The 16,175-nt window shown below is 47.6% G+C and overlaps 6 protein-coding genes across 6 annotated transcripts; 3 read left to right on the top strand and 3 right to left on the bottom strand.

The window, feature by feature from the left end:
• Positions 1-6: 6 nt before the first annotated feature.
• On the top strand, positions 7-652 carry EDB93DRAFT_1101167 (uncharacterized protein; the record flags this gene model as incomplete). Its single annotated transcript, XM_041447073.1, has 5 exons — positions 7-132; positions 191-274; positions 334-404; positions 459-531; positions 587-652. 5 exons carry the CDS (start codon positions 7-9, stop codon positions 650-652), a joined length of 420 nt encoding a protein of 139 aa, XP_041311059.1.
• A 1,299-nt stretch (positions 653-1,951) lies between these two features.
• EDB93DRAFT_863999 (uncharacterized protein) lies at positions 1,952-4,931 on the bottom strand. The gene is made up of 6 exons (XM_041457739.1): positions 4,598-4,931; positions 4,325-4,549; positions 3,695-4,266; positions 3,423-3,641; positions 2,737-3,369; positions 1,952-2,687 (listed from the first exon to the last, which is right to left on the bottom strand). Exons 1-6 carry the CDS (start codon positions 4,738-4,740, stop codon positions 2,074-2,076), a joined length of 2,406 nt encoding a protein of 801 aa, XP_041311058.1. The 5' UTR covers positions 4,741-4,931; the 3' UTR covers positions 1,952-2,073.
• A 1,372-nt stretch (positions 4,932-6,303) lies between these two features.
• EDB93DRAFT_1238643 (quinon protein alcohol dehydrogenase-like superfamily) lies at positions 6,304-9,259 on the bottom strand (the record flags this gene model as incomplete). Its single annotated transcript, XM_041451549.1, has 8 exons — positions 6,304-6,391; positions 6,441-8,347; positions 8,396-8,531; positions 8,581-8,727; positions 8,782-8,881; positions 8,931-9,025; positions 9,080-9,192; positions 9,242-9,259. 8 exons carry the CDS (start codon positions 9,257-9,259, stop codon positions 6,304-6,306), a joined length of 2,604 nt encoding a protein of 867 aa, XP_041311057.1.
• A 175-nt stretch (positions 9,260-9,434) lies between these two features.
• EDB93DRAFT_1070740 (uncharacterized protein) lies at positions 9,435-9,602 on the top strand (the record flags this gene model as incomplete). Its single annotated transcript, XM_041444966.1, has 1 exon — positions 9,435-9,602. A coding segment is annotated over one exon (168 nt), but the record flags the coding sequence as incomplete, so codon positions are not given.
• Positions 9,603-10,162: 560 nt separating this feature from the next.
• EDB93DRAFT_1101164 (uncharacterized protein) lies at positions 10,163-11,324 on the bottom strand (the record flags this gene model as incomplete). The annotated part of the gene is made up of 7 exons (XM_041447072.1): positions 10,163-10,294; positions 10,328-10,471; positions 10,524-10,550; positions 10,769-10,812; positions 11,017-11,029; positions 11,197-11,247; positions 11,307-11,324. The coding sequence occupies 7 exons, from the start codon at positions 11,322-11,324 to the stop codon at positions 10,163-10,165; spliced, it is 429 nt and encodes a 142-aa protein (XP_041311055.1).
• Positions 11,325-13,702: 2,378 nt separating this feature from the next.
• On the top strand, positions 13,703-14,015 carry EDB93DRAFT_1079148 (uncharacterized protein; the record flags this gene model as incomplete). The annotated part of the gene is made up of 3 exons (XM_041445433.1): positions 13,703-13,838; positions 13,890-13,912; positions 13,974-14,015. 3 exons carry the CDS (start codon positions 13,703-13,705, stop codon positions 14,013-14,015), a joined length of 201 nt encoding a protein of 66 aa, XP_041311054.1.
• Positions 14,016-16,175: the final 2,160 nt, after the last annotated feature.

Below are 16,175 nucleotides of genomic sequence, written 5' to 3'. Positions count from 1 at the left end.
ATCATGATGCCCGACAGCCTGAGCGGTGCCTTTGTAAATGTGCAAAACAGTGACTACGTGTTGGCGACGTACAGAGACGGCGATCACGAGAGGATCAAAGGCAAGGCCTTCGACCAGACCAACAAACACAGGGTTAGTAAGTAGCTAAAGACGAGGTTCTGACCCTGGCGCTGGTGAGTGATATCAATAGTGGACCGCTGAGAACTCGAAAGACAAGGACGAGTGTCTGTGGACGGTCAAGAACCAAGATACTGAAGATTATATGACATGGAACGTAAGCGTCTACGAGAAATGGTTCCGATGCGAATCTCATCTCTCTGCACAAATTTGCAGTCGAGCAAACAAGTCCTCATGAGCAACAGTAAGCACTTTTGGAAATTGAACTTCAAAGGCGACAAATTTGCGTGCGTATTAGGCCGTGATTCAGACCAGGCCTATCTACTGACGATGAGGTGCAGATTCCAAATCCCCAACGACCCCAGCGAGGACGATCAAGCCTTCTACTCTTTAGAACTTGAGGATGATGGATCGGTAACGTGGCCTACAATTGACTGTGGCACCATACTGTTGCTGACGTTTGTTGCAGGTCACCCTCAACGACCAGCAAGAGCCACCCACCGATAAGCAGCTGTGGACAGCCGAGAATGAATGAACTTGCACCTGAAGGATTTCCTTTAGCTGTCTCGCGGATACGTTAGTGTTTGTTGCAACTGTTACGGAGATTGGGCTGCAGGCCGCTGGTTTTTCTGTCTTTCAGATGCGTATACATTGCTATCTGCCGCAGCACATAGCACGCGTATGGCTGGGCATGGTTTTAAGCATGGTCCGCCTCCGTGAACGTGAGGCAGGAAACATAATTCTCAACTGGCAACATCGAAAAGCACGCATCTCTTCGATATCCGTACATGCTAGCACTGCCTCTGATGCCTCATCTGAGTGCGGCGTAGCGAGTATTCGCTGGCGCAGAACGAAGCGAGCACTAGCTCAGGGATTAATGCTTTAACCAGCAACAGTTATAAAGCGCAGAGCACATAACTGACGAACAAAGAACAAACAAACCCGCACTAGTCGTGAACATCTAGCACTGTTTCATGGTAAGGTTCACCTCACTAATAAGATACGGCTTAGGACACTGATAACGGTCCAGATGAGTCCTCTTTGTGCACCAGCCGTGTCTATCCCTGAGACCGTTTATACCCGATGCGTTTGGCGAATGTGCGGGGACACGTGCATGGGAACATATAAAGTGGTCGTCAGAGGTTGCGAGATCGACGGTGTTGAGGCGGTTCAGATTCGTTGTACATTCTAGTATAAGGAAAGCTTAGCGGCATTGTAACGTAAACGGAAGTCTTTATCAGAACACAGCAGTTCTGCTCACACACACTGCTGCGATGTCTCGCACTTCTTAACCATCGCCGAGAAATCAAACTTGTTCTTTATAAATACTGTATGGATCTAACGATCGCTTTAGGAAGGGACTACCAGCACTGCTCATCAAAAGTCCAATATCAGAACAGGACGACACCCGACCAGTATTCGTTGTTCGGGGGAAAAGAAAATCCTAACTTGATTGTGACCTTTGTTCCGCTCGAGTATTTTAGATAAACGAAATAAACATTACCTGTGGAAAGATAACAAAATCTCAGAAGCACGCAGTGCGGTGTAGGCCACGCGGTCATTGAAGTTCGTGGAATCAACAAACACAAAATTGTGCAGTGTACTGTGGGACTGGGCGGTGCAAGATATGATTTCCCTTGCGCGCAGAGTCATATTGGGCAGCGAAGAAACACAGGAATGCAAGATAAAGTCAAGAACAGATATAAAGGGCATATTGTTGAAAAAAATATGGGCGCTCGAACGGTTCTAGACAGCCATTGCTCAAGCTGTGAAGCAAGCACGATGTCATGATGGCGGCGCCGCCATGAAGCAAGAGAGAGGCTCTTGTGGATTCTGCACAAACGACGAGTTACCATCATCCATCTAGTATTCGATTGGTATACTTAGTCAGCTGGAAAGTGTATACAGGTATTAGAATACAGAAAACCGCAGGTAGTGCAGCAAGTGAATAAAGCGCTATGAAAGTTTGCTGAGCTCAGCCCAGCTCTCGGTATCTTTGAATGACTGGAGAAAATCATCCATATCTGATTCTGATTCCTTGGAGTGGGTCGGCTTGTCTCCCCTTCTTGTCGATCGTAGTAATTCTTTACGTCGATTAAAGGCATGCGTGTCCAGCACATCGAAACAATCCACAACGAACTCCCACATAAGTTTATCTTTGTGCAAGTGCGCGGGAACGTTTCTATTAGCCTGGAAAACAAACTTCTTCTCGCCACATGCTATGGCATTTAAAGTGGCCCATTCATCAAGGGGTCGCGATTCCTCAGATCGAAGAACTCCGTCCTCATACTGCAAGGAGATCCAAGCAAAGCACCACATAAACGACTCCAGGTCATGGCGATATAGGTGTTTGACTTCGCCTCGTTGACCCTCTAAGGTGAGAAGATCAAGTGCCATGAACGGCACTGTTCCTGTGCGTTCGTTGCCCCGAGGACCTGGGTCACCCGCCAATGAAGATAGATCGTAGTCGTTTAAAACACCTATGCGCTTCCCGTCTTTCCAGTACCACATCAGGTTTCCAGGGCTGACATCTCGATGATAGACCCCTTCCTTCCACAAAGTAAGGTGACCTGCACGCTATGTCAAGGATAAGCCTCATAAATGCAATGAAACACTTACATAGTATGCATTGATACCATACGTCGAAAAGCACTTTGCCATCAAGCTCCGTGATTGGCTTGAGCTTGCGGAATACGAGAATGTAGAGGACGCGACTGCCCGTGGTGGGGTCTGGAACGCCGAGCGCTTCTCGGATGGCGGACGTGGGATTCGTGAACTTGTGGTGCCACAGCAACTCAGGAATGTGGCCTTGGACAGAACTGTGCGACTTGGCGATCTTCTTCACCTCGTCCAAAATTTCCGGCTCGCTCGTACGACTCTCCTCTCCCCAAAAGATCTTGGCCACCATCCCGTCATGAAGGTTGTCGTATTTCTTCGCGAGCGCTTCGCTGGTGACAGGGACCACATTGGTGGCCCGTCCTTGCAGTCCGTAGTGTGTCACCCTTTCGTCGTGACTGGTGTGAAGCAGCAGATCCACCTCTCCAAGTGTTTCATCCTTGATTGTGAATTCGTGGCATTGTTTCCCCTCAACTTGAACTGGGAGGAAGTCCTTGTTTCGGCCCCAATCGTGAAGCTTGAAGCGTTGTAAAGCATACAACAGCACCATGAATCGCGGGAGATCCTGAATGAAGTTGATACCTGAGCATTGAATGACCCCTTGCCGATCATAATACCAGATCCACATTACATCGTCTGAAAAAACTTTGTTAAGAGTGCGATCGATGTCGGCAGACGAACAAACCCACCGACAACGATAATATTCAGCAGATAGTTGACTCCAAGATTGGCCGCAAACATTTCGGCGGCGTACAGACCCGTCTGAACAGTCACATCTAGATCGGCGTCCGTGTCGTCGGGGTTCGCCTTGGATTTTTTTGGGGCGGATTCTAAAGTGTCCGTGGCTTTGCGCTTGGAGCTGGACCCGCCCAGGGAAGGCTGGGCAGCAGTAGGATTGGAAGATAGAACTGCAGCTTGCCCTATTAAGTTTGATCTCGGAATCCTGAATACCATTACTTACATGCAGTGTCAGATGCGGGTTGTGTAGCTGGGGTCTGCGAAGGGTCGGGTGCAGTGTTTTCATCTTTAAGATGACTCACTGGCAGATATTCTGGCTTGGTAGAGATATAGTCTTTTACGGTGTACGAACAGGGCGGCGGGTCAATCCCTTTTGTCCTCCCTGGCGTCTTTCTCTTGAACTCGATGCAAGCTAGAACATCTTTCCAGGGTAGATTTTTCGGTTTTGCTGTTGCATTTTTGTCCATGTGAGCCTTGCGCTTCTTCTTACGCTTATCGTCAATCTTCTCGTTGTCCTTCTGTTTCTCCTTTTCTTTCCGTTTCTTTCCGGCCTTCTCACCCTTGAAGGGAGCGCATGCGGTATTCAAAGGAAGAATGACGAGGTCAGGCTTCCGAGTTGATTTCGCAGTCTGGTGGGATTGGTGCATGGGCATATCGTTCTGCTGACAGATCATGTCCACGGCGGGGACAGGAGCACACATCCCGTCAACCTTGATCTCTTCAAGACACGTGAGAGCGATGTTAGTGGCTCTTATAAAAGGGCCGTAAAAGTTGTGTTCTACTCCTGGGCGTACGCTTCCAATCGTGATAACCATGAGGATGTCCGATCAGCGAACTTAGAACAGGCACTCACTATTCCTTGAGGGCCGTCTCGATGTCAGAAGACTTTACGAGAGCAGTGGAGGCCTGTCCATTGCAAACCGGCAGAACTGCCTTGAGGCACATTTGCAGGAGCTCGGGCTGTTTAGTCTCGGGAGAGGAAGAAGCACGCTGTAGGAGAACTTGCAGCATGGCGTCCGCCTTGCACTCCTTAACCTGCTCGATATCGCGTTGAATCCATGGGCGAACTTTCTTAACCCTTATGGAATGTCAGGTGCTACTCAATAAAAACAGGAAATGTGCGCACTGGACACCGAGCACGCCGATGTTCTGGCTGATGACTGAAGCCCCACGGCTGTTTGGAGTGGATTCAATTGTGCTAGAAACATGGGCTTGTGCATTGGCACGTGGGGGAGTAGACGATACGCCAGTCTCGCCGGCAGGGGACATGACTCTGACGTCAGGCGTTCAATGATTGTGCCGACTGGGTGTTGTGAACCGAACTGGTAAGGTGGAGAAAACTAAGAGGACAAGAAAAGACAGACACTGCTGGCTTGCCTTATATCTGGTCGACCAATATTTGTGGCGCAAATATGATGGACCATTGATCAACCCGATGTAGATTGATCAGTGGCGTGGCGGTTGTGGACTTGTAGAATTTCAACTCCGGCGACGCGTCCATAACACGTGCACGTGACCCTACGAAGCCCCTGACCAGTTTGTAGTGAACAGTAGTTCGAAATCAAGTTTATTTGACCTAGATGAACACAATGCGCCTTATTCACAAACGACGAGTGCAGTTGAAGCTCGCTACCTGTCATACGATCCATTTCCTAAATCTGAATTTCTCAAATCTCGTTAATGGGTAGTATGGCATTAGCTGTGACGAGCTTTGGAGCCTTATGGGTGTGGATGCAAAAGAAGGTGCTCGCCCTACATGCAGGTCCTTCCCTAAAACTATCAATCTCACGAAATGTTTCAGGCGAGACAACCCTGCTACGCTTTGCCAGGCCTCTTCCAAACCTGTATTCCAGTCTGATTCTTCCCAGCGTGAATCAAACTGTTCCACATGGCACCTAACGCAAGTCAGGGGTATCGATTGATCCCAGCGTAGGACCAGTTACAGTAGAGGAACCCACTCCACAGCACACTGACGGAAGCAGTGGGGTTTATACGAAAGTTCCTGCATACGTCGACAGCTCTGACACGTACAAAGAAATAATGGTAAACCATTAACACCTTGTTTTCCGCATCACATGATGTCACTTTTTGAATGGAGTTAGTGAATTCTCAGGTATGGGCGATACAGAACGAAATTCTGACCGAATCGACAGCAGCAACTATCTTGATGTTGATTCCTACAGAGCAAGCTAGTAAGTATCGTTGACTGCTCGTGCGGAGTAGATTTCTCGCGCACACAAAGATCCAGAAACTACGGTAAATATCACCAACTAGGTGACATCATACTCAAGTCACATCTGCTCCTATAATCGTTTTCCACCAACACCACCACCTCAGCGAAGAAACAATTCCAAGATGCATCCGACCCCTAATTTCCGCCAGCAGGGAGATATGTCCCAGAAATACTGGCATAATCAGCCGCCAAGGAACAGATTTGTGCGCTTAATGGATCAGTACTGACTGCGACCGCTCATCATCCGGATCACGCAGTTCATCATGACCGCAGCTCTCCTTGCTGGGACAGGGCTTGCGTATTACTGGGGCTATCGGGGTGTGGATCAGAGGCACCCTGCTGACAGTGAGTGTTACATTACCTTTGGAAAATTGCGTTCTCAGCATTGTTACCGTCGCTTAGAAATACCTGTCAAGAAATAGTCAGGATGTCATGGGAATGAAGAATGTTTTACTGGTTCCCCTTGCACCATGAAAGTCCATTAATTTGTAGTCTAATATACTTTTTTTTGATATACAATGTGTTTCTATACGACACCTATTGCTGGGTACTACCGTCAGTAAGATAACAAACCCAAAGACATGACTCAAGATAGTTAATCATTCAAAGTGTTGCATCTCATCTAGTCCATGTTTGACCACCGACTGGTCAATAAGGTACTGCAATGTTGACGTATTTTCGTCGCATCTGGAAAACAATCAATGAGATGCAAACGCCTACAGATGTAGAGACGCACAGTCTTGATATCGACCCCGCCACGTCACCTAATGCCTTCTGGGCTGTCCGCAACACAGGTGCATGTTCACCGCTGCGATCCTTCAGGAAGCGACCATGTGCCGTAATCACAGCTTGCACCCAAATGAGGTCGAACTCGAGGTGAGGACTTTTCTCCAGATGCTCCGACGTGAATCGAAGGAGAGCGGGGACATAAACGTTAGGCATCTGTCGTGCAACAAGGCGTATGTCACTGCGTGGAATGCGCTCGTAAACTTGTTGTATAATGGGCTTTTCATTCAAGCGGAATGCAAGAACAAGGGCCTTTAGGTACTCGCCCTCCGCAAGAATATCGAGTACAGCTTGCGGGGTGAGATCTATTGTCAGGTCGAAAGGGTCAAACATGACAGTCTCGTCTAGAGAATAGATCAAGAGGCCTTCGGTGCTTGCGGCTGCCCAAGCACGTCCCGTTGGTGAGAAGCGCACGCATTTAGTGCGTGCTTCTTGCCGGTACTTTCGTACGGACATGTCGCCCGCTCCTCTTGATGCGCCCGGTAAAGTCGTATCCATCCTATCTTCCAGGTCGCTGGCATTACCGCGGTCATCAATAAGATCGGTGTTGATACCTGCATCGTTAACCTTGCGACTATCTAGAAACTCCTGGGTGCCATCTAGTGAGAGGTTTTCTGAAATCTGAAACTTCTTCACGAGCACGCCCTCTCCTTCACGTATGTCATATAGACAAACGTACTTGCTATTTCCACCGGCAAGCACGTACGACCCATCTGCAGTATATGCAAGGCTCGTGAACGCCTTTGTGGAGGAACTATTGGCAGCCGCGACTCGATCGTCTGCTTTTCGTCCTCCAGAAATGTCTTTGCGACCATCGATGACATTTGACTGCTTTCCGGATCTCACATCAAAGAATGTGATCTGACCATCAAGCGTAGACGCTCCTAGCTCCATGCCATCCGGTCGGAATGCAATCGAGAGAATATCGGAGGAGAGCGCAAGAGGTTCCACGGCGCGTGACCTGCCAAAAACACTCCAAATGCGAATAGTGCGATCCCAGGAACCACTTGCCAGTTGATTGGCACCCGTGGGTGAGAAGGCAAGCGAAGACACGGGTGCTTCATGACCAGCGAGAATGTCGAGCAGCTTCCCAGTCTGGACCGACCACATAAAGACTTCGAATGTGTCTGTTGAGCCTGCAGCAACGACTTCTCCTGATGGGTCGACTGCTATGGAAGAGAACTGAACAGGAGACGGGGAGGTGAAAGTTCGGAAATTGCGGTACCGAACTAGGTCGAATGCACGAACGGTGCCATCAAGAGAAGCGGAGAACAGAACAGAACCGTGCTTCGCGAAAGTGATGCCCATGATGGGTGCAGTGTGCTCTGAGAAAGTTACGAAGCAGAAGCCATTTTGTACGGACCAGATTTTGAGTTTGCCATCATCACCCCCTGTGGCGACGGTTTGCCCATCTGGGGCATAAGCCAGCGTGTTCATATCGAAATAGTGTCCCTGTTGTTTGAGGATGTAGGACTCTGATTGCCATTCCCAGACAAGGAGCTGACCAAGCCTACGTGCGCCGAAGGCAAGCCACTCTCCGGTTGGAGATATTGCAACAGATGAGATCTTCTCCTGCGAGATGCTCAGAGTGTGAATATTTGTGAATGACGGAAGCTCCCAAAGTCCAAACACTCCACTGGAGAATCCGACAACCAGGAGGTTGGAAGATGGGTGGAAGGTCGTACAGACAACTTTCGTGTGTGGGAGATTAAAATAGTGGCGGTCGTGTATTCCCCACCTTATCCGAGGAATTGAATGTGCGAAAGCCGACGAAGCGAGTTGGGGCTCCTCAGCGTCGTCTGGCTCGTCTTTGGATGTCCATGTGAAAACAGCACCATCACGACTGACAGTGTATATCTGGGCAGATGTAAGTCAAAGGAAAGATGAAAGATTAGTTTCACTTACGAATTTGCCATCGGCGGAGAAGTATGCTCCAACTACAGCGTCCTTATGACCAGCAAACGTTTTTGGTCGAAACCCTTCCAAGGGATCGAGGGTGAATAATCGGGCAGTCATGTCGCGCGATGTCGTTATGAAGCAGCTGATCTTACTGAGCTTAGTTGTCGACAACAGTTATGAAATGCACTCACGTTGAATCTGGTGACCATCGAATACTGGATACCTCGTCATGATGCCCCGTGTATGTGCGGTGAAGTACAAATGGTGCAAACTCTCGGACTAGATGATTTGGCGTCCGCCAAACTTGCACATGGGAATCGTGGGTCACTGCGATGAACCTAAGGGGTAATCATAATGAGGGTCATCGACCGCAGATAAGATACATAACTCACTTTCCATCATATGAAAATTGTATGTCCTGGACCGGTTTTTGGAAGTTGAAATGATGCAAAACCACGCCTCTTTTGAAATTTACTAGTAACGCTCTGCCATCTGTACGAATTGTTCAGTATTCACATGATCTGCAAGTACCCCAACGAACCTTCATCGACAGACACCAAAACGTTACCATCTGGACTGAGGGCGATTGCAGCAATATTTTTGCGATTCTCGACAGGCAGAGTTCGGGATTTATTGCTGAGGAAGAGAGTCGTCGTTCAGAATCTCTCATATGATATAGAATGCACTTACTTCACCAAATCAAATACTGACACTCGATTCCCGACAGGACTTAGCAGCGTGTTGCCATCGGGAGTAAAAAGAATGTTTCCTTGCTGGTAAACTGTCCCACAAATGTTGGAGAACTGAACAAGTGATGAACTCCTGTTTCTGCTAGTCGATAGAAAGTCTCACCTTGTAATTTGCCTTCATGAGTGCCCAGAACGACGAGCAAGCTTAAAGCAAAAACTAACTTACACTGGCCAAAATTTGTGGGTCTGACCAAAAAGGAAATCGTGCTCAGCAACGCAAACTACTCGAGTGTCGAACGAACTTTCAAGTGCCATTTCACAACTATGGTCAATTGGCGGATCAGCAAAGACCTGAAAGACAGATATTCAAAGAACATGGTGCTGTCAAGAAGCCCAGTCCTTCACCACTCATTGGACGCACTCGTACCATTACACGGGCACTCTTGAAAGTCATTCAAGACCTTTTTGCGGAGGAGTCGAACCTGTATCTCGATGAAGTATGCATATGGCTTGCATTTGTGCACTATCATTATGAGTCCTTCTCCTGCTCGCAGTCTCAAAGAACCTGGTCTCACAAGAAATTCTACAACAGCTTGTTATCAAAAATGATGAAGCTTGTCAGCCGCCAGGCTTGTCGACGAGAGTTCAAGGACAGACACCATGCGCGACTTTTTTTTTACTGACGGGCAGCAAGTGGAGAATGAGCCACGCCGACTGGTGTCCTGAAAGATACCCCATCTTCTTGTTATTGTCGTCAGTAGACGAAGGCTTGTCGAAGCCGTTCAATCCACACTGTTCTGATTCCGAGGAATTTTACTTGTATGTTTCTTGGATCTGTCTTGTTTCCTTGCCATACAGATATATTCCAGTACAAAGGCACAAAACAGATGCTGTTGCATGGTTGAAGTGTTGAGCACGCCCTAGAAATGATAAGGAATCGTGTTCGCTGTTTGATTGTGACCAGTTTGACCTCAAGAACACAAATAATCGAGGGGACATGAAGTATTGTTCGATTGAAAACGAACATTAATACCTAGAATACAAGTAGAGAGAAACTGAAGAACGAATCGGAACCGTAGCCGCATTATATCGTGGCAAGGTCTTTCTCGCTACCTTTGCATTCAGGGCTGGGTGTCTTCTCGTCGCTCATGCCCACCAGTGACTTTGCAAGCTTGTCCACTGCCGTCCCCCTCGGACGCGTTGTTGAATTGGAGTCCTTCGACGAATGTCAGGTCGGGAAGACACTTACGAGAATATAGTGTGGCATTTGTTCTGCCTTGCTGTTGACACCTACTAGTATACCTCCACTTGTCGATGAGAAATATGATGTCCGGAAGCAGGTCAACATTCGAAGGAAGAGAAATTCAAGATACGCTGGTACGGAATCTTCATTCTATGACATCATTAATACTGTGGATTGGCAAAAACAGTGCAATGTCACTCACGACAAACGTATCTCGAAAGATCGAGACCTAGAAAGTATTTTTAGCAACATAGATATTCGTCGAGACAATATTTGGTTCCTTCAAGGTTCAAAGGGCGAGTTTTGGCTCGTGGCATCGGTCATGGCTTGAAAGACCGCCAATAGTGGACTCTAACTTTGAACTGGGCTATGGAATTTGTGATATGATCTGGCGACACTCCCGGGCCCCGCTATGCTCAAACTCAGACGTGCAACAAGTATACGTACTTCAGGCAAGAACAGAATCTTGGAAGGCACCCCATATCGTAGATCTGGACGAATTAAATTTTAGTGGACACATAAAGTTCATTGTGAGCATGAACAGTGTAATCGTCTATCACATGATACCACTGCAGCATGGCGGTGATTAAGCAGCGAATGGTGGAGCATTAAAGTTCGGGAGCGCACTCGATTTGCCAAAATTACGCTATTGCATCATAGGTTCTTTGTGCTCCAAGATGACGAAAGGAGCATACCACACTTCAAATGCTGCATGAAGTTGTCTGCGTCATGACTCAAATGAAAAAGAATCAAAACATGGCATGGGAGCGGGAAACAAACTCACGAGGAGCGGCAGTCCGCATTATTCCGGGTCAAGGACTACGTTCCGCTAAAAGAGATTGTCGCCTCCTGCGATCTCTGAGGGATGTCTTTACATAAAGAAAACTGCCTCCAGCAGCCAGAATGAGGCTGCCCAAGCCAAAAACCTTCGCGAAAAACAAAGTTCAGGGTTGTTAATCACAAGCGGCTTCTGCTCGCAACTTACCATCCGTCGACTGAGCATCCCAAAATTAAACGGATATGATAGAGTTTTGCAGTGAATGACGTTATTTTAGTTAGACAGTTGGGTGTAGATCGAGCGCCGGGTTGTCAGAACCCACAAACGAAGTGTTCAAATTAAAATAACATCTATGCATGTGATGAGTTGCCAGACTGTGACACTGTGTGACACCTATTGTGACACCTGAATCTAGACTAGTGGTCACGGTGGTGTAGAAGTATATTCCGACTCGGAACACCATTAAAATCGACATTAGCCTCGGCTACTTGTCCATGACCATCGCGACTAGTCATAACACGCAGTTTTTGACAGATGGGCCGATTTGAACTACTCGTTTGACAGGATTAATGCAACATTCCAGGGCTATTTAAACTTGAAGCAGTTTCAGGATCTAACTTGAAAGCATTGCAATCGCCGTCTATTTTATGGTACTACTATCATGGGATTCTATGCAAGGTCATCAGCGCAAGTTCGTACTGTTATTCATGTGGGGTATGTCAACGACTTCACAACTTTTTCTCATCTAATGCTACTGAAGCTTAATCGAAAAGTTTGGGGTGCACAGCAAGTCCCAACTGATTCTCCATGATGAATTCTGGTCTACGATTTCCGAATGGTGGAAATAGATGACACCGTTTCCCTCACAGTGTTAGGTTGCCGCATGCGCAATCAATCGTAAGCAAGCGCTTCTTGGCGATTTCCAGCCACCGGTCACCCGGCCATGCATCATGAGCCTTTCCCAAAGGACTCTGGACGCAATACTCCTAGAGCGGAATCGCGTCACTCAGGAACTGGGGTGTTGATATTGGCGCTCTTGTAGGCATCAGATCTTCTTGCCCCACGCCTCCTGGTGGGTGATAGCTCAAGCCTATCACAAGAGGACTTAGCCCGGGCGTCTTGCCCTCCTACCCTCATCTAGAATCAGTTATCAGACCATGGATTCACATCCGGAAGGCTCACCTGCTGAGATACTCAGATATCAGATAACAAAGCAGGCGATAGCATTGTTCCTGGTTGCTACGGTACATATGCACACCACTGGCAGCCTGATACGGTGCCCTTACCCCACTTACCGCAAAGATACAATCAGTCCACAACCTTCGGGGCAAGGCTCAAAGGTTACTGGGGTCAGGGACGACTGCGCCTTCTTAATGTGCTTCGCGTCTACTCAGCGATAGCGTATATGACTGCCATACGAGCGAAGAAGGATCGTGGGCACCCAGTGATCTGCTTTCGTGCGCCCACAACCCGATTCGCTGAGTTGTCACCCAATCTATTCTCACCAACCTGATGTTGAATTTAACTTGCTCGGTTGTGAAACAAGCTTCTGCTCAAACCAGTCAAGATCCGACTTAAGAACAGATAGTTGGAATGTTCGCCGGATCAGTGGCATCATCGGGATTTGTCACAGCAGGGCATGTGCCATTTTCCTTCATAACTTTCGTCACTTTTCTCACAAAGGGTTCTCGAATTCGGCATCGTTAGCCTCTGCGGCTCACATGGCTTAACGTCTTGTCCGATGACGGTGCCGGTTGATTGGTATTAACCGAATTCTGCTTTGCGCTTTCTTCAGGATTTGTCCAATAACGGTGCCGGCTGTTTCATATCTGCTTTGCGCTTTCTTCGCGATTGTTTACGCTTTGATTCCGTAGATGTGAAACCGCCGGCAATTCAGGGAATATCGCCGACCGATGGCCCCATCAATTGCGCTGAAGTTCATTTACCTTATCTCCGCAATGGATTTTTACTATGAACAAAGGGCAGACCTTACGATATGTTCTGCTAATGGAATGGATGCGTCATGGACCGAAGTAGGTGAGATTGATATTGTAACCGGGAGAAAAAGATGGAACGAGCCATGTCGTGATTCCGAACTTTGAAATCCGAGCGTCATTTGAAGTTGTTCTAGAAATCGAATACACTACTTACACTCCAGTGGCCACTTTGTTGGTGCCAGTTCTATTGAATTTTAAAAACAAACTATACGATTGTTTCTTCAATAGTGGAACGCCTGAGTGACGTCGGATACCAGTATCGTGGGCCAGATATGCCATGTCGGGAAGCGATCGGTGCACATACTAAGATGATTTTGTGCAAATATAGAAAGTTGAGAATTTCGTACATAATGTCTTTATTAACCGATGCTGTCACAGTAACGTAATTTTCTTGATATGTGCGTTGATGTCACTACTTTGGTCGTCACAATAATATATTGCCTTTCTTTCCGTCAGCTATATAAATGCTGTCTTTACTGTCCCTAATGGTCCACGATCAGACCCAACCGTTCAAAGAATCCCTACTCCTCTTCTCCCGTCCGTTCTATCCCATTCTCTTCAACTCCCCCTCTAGCCATCATTCAGTCGTCTCATCCTAATCATAATATGCCTGGCGCAACGCCATATATAGGAAATGCGACAAGGATATGGGAGATCAATGTTCACTGGAGCCTGTATTCTCAGTGTGGAATATGGGATCCTAAGGGTCGCGGCGTAGATGTTTGGGAATGCATTAGAGCTCGTAAGTTGCCACTTTTCTTTGTATCTAGCCATCCTCATATGTCCCTCCTAGATGACTCGACCCAATTTACCCAGGTTCGCTACTGGTCTTGCACTTTCATCTCTTCTGGTAATCTCATTAAGTTACCCTTTCCAGCCACCGAACGGTCTTTACTGGCGCTACATCGCTCGCCGGTAACCAATCTATGGTTTCATGAACACTGCCATAGCACAAATCTTGACGCCATGATCATCACGTTACTACCCGTGATCATCTGGTACCCACAGACGCCCAATCCGGTCTAGGACTGCGTCATGCCACCCTCAACGTCGCAAGTGAAGGTTAGATATCTCCCAGGTATTGGAGAGACAAGCATTGTCACATTGCCTTCGATGAGGGATGTGGAGGGTCATTCATGAATGACATGCATTTTTACGATACTACTATTCTTTGCATTTTCTTTGGCTGGTTCCGAACTTCCGCTTCGTTATGGTCACGTTCCACCCCTTTTGTGGTATATTTACTTGTTCCATTTAGTCATCTGGCACAAAACATTTACTATACCTGTCTATTCTAATATCCACCGCGATTTTTTTTTGGGAAGCACGACTACAGGTAGACTCAATAGATGGAGGACGATGTCGTTTCCTCCACTACATTCCCAATTTGTGTGTTCCTGGTTGCAGCAAGTGCATGGTCTCCGTCACCAGGGGCAAAGTATGTGCTAGGTGAGTCGCATCATATTTCTGAGAGTATTGAGACAGTCTATCTCAGCTGTGACATTGTAGTAATCTTTGATCAGACTCGACGTTTTCGTTGTGACTCGATATGGCGCTTATCGCTAGTGCCGCGTAACAAAGCCCTTCCTGTCCCTGGTGACTGCCATACTATACCGCGGAGGATGGACCCATCCCGAAACACATTATGTTACTCATGCTGTAAATCTGATGACACGTGCATGTCTGGCAAGATCTCGTGATTGTAACGTGTTGCAGAAGAGATAGGGGTGCACAAAAGTGCAAGTACCCTCAGGCTCAATGATTCGCAAAGAAGAAACCATCATCGCTACAAAGTTTCGACTGCAGACGGCGAGGCAGTTGAACTCTATCAAAATTAGTGTTACTGCGCGAATTAACATCTAGCAAGGGACCCACGCGGTCAGGCTATATTTCCATTTATTAACCAGGACATAGCGACATGCATTGATGAATACAAAACACGTACCTGCTATAACAGCATCATCCCCATCCTGCCCAGCGCCTCGATGTGATCGGGTGCGCATGACTTGGTCAACCTCTCGAAAAGGGTAGCCGAATAGTCTTGCCAGTGCCAAATTCAGCCGCAGGGTCCGAACACGCACATCCTCAAATCGTTATCCCCGACCAAAGATCTCTGGCCTATGGGGTCCTAAAGCCCAGGAGACGCTAGTAATTGTCTTGGCCTCTCCCAGATGTGACTAGGAGGAAAAAAAAACGTTATCGGAAGCCTCATTGCCTTGGGCCCGGGAAATGAAATAATGATAAGTCCTGATTGGGCATGATGCGCCAGGATTACTGGTACGGTCTTGTCCTGGCGTGAGGATATTGTACGGCCTGCTTGCCATCAAAAAAACATGATTAGTATCGGAGACTATCGGAGAACGAGGATGGTCACAAGGGGCTTCATTTCTTGATATTGTGAAACAAAGCTCATCTGCTGGTACCATGGTGTTGTTTACCATGGCACCTAGTACATGTCTCTATGTAAACACTCTGGGAGGGAGAACAGTGGATTTTCACTCGGGCACCATATATAGCAAGTTCCTCGTCAGCTCATCGACATTGGATGGAGACTAGTAGAAAATATCTAGGCAAATCAAACGAATGGACTTTTCTGATCGTGGGGACGACACGTTTGTAAGTTTCCTAGATTTTCCCTGTCAAACGAATGCTCGAAAAATGTCAGGCGTGCACAATTTTCGTTGCCACTACTGCCGAAATTTGCGACTCCGTACAGTCTCAAAGATGATATCGAGATGCGCACATTGGCCAAATATAAGCATCAGCGGGAAACAGGCGCACGGTGGGTGCGGAGCGCAGATACAACTCCGTTGCCGTAATGGAGAGCACTTACACCCGAAATGACACCACAGAGGGGCAGTTCCCAGACGGGTGAAACACACTCGTGGTGTCTAATTGTTGTGATCTTGCATAGAGTTGTACCGATGCTGAATATACATAGGGCATGCGCGCTCTGGCGGAGCATGAGAGCCAAGTGAGGCATACTTACGTGTTTCATGCAGTGTGTCGGTGAATGCACGTGTAGTTCAAATGCATCTGCATGGATGATTCTCGAGTGCTCAATTAACTAGATAATTCT

Source organism: Suillus bovinus (genome assembly GCF_016758785.1).
Source record: "Suillus bovinus strain UH-Sbo-P2 chromosome Unknown EDB93scaffold_8, whole genome shotgun sequence".
NCBI classification, from domain to species: domain Eukaryota; kingdom Fungi; phylum Basidiomycota; class Agaricomycetes; order Boletales; family Suillaceae; genus Suillus; species Suillus bovinus.
Note: the sequence above shows the minus strand (reverse complement) of the source record. Positions and strands in the feature narration are given on the sequence as shown.

What these genes read in the sequence shown, in the direction of transcription:
- EDB93DRAFT_863999 (XM_041457739.1), bottom strand. Translation starts at nt 4,740, where the DNA reads ATGTCCCCTGCCGGCGAGACTGGCGTATCGTCTACTCCCCCACGTGCC. An exon ending in ACCCGCATCTGACACTGCAT is followed by an intron (nt 3,642 to 3,694) that starts GTAAGTAATGGT and finishes GGCAAGCTGCAG; the next exon opens with TTCTATCTTCCAATCCTACT. An exon ending in GCTGAATATTATCGTTGTCG is followed by an intron (nt 3,370 to 3,422) that starts GTGGGTTTGTTC and finishes AAGTTTTTTCAG; the next exon opens with ACGATGTAATGTGGATCTGG.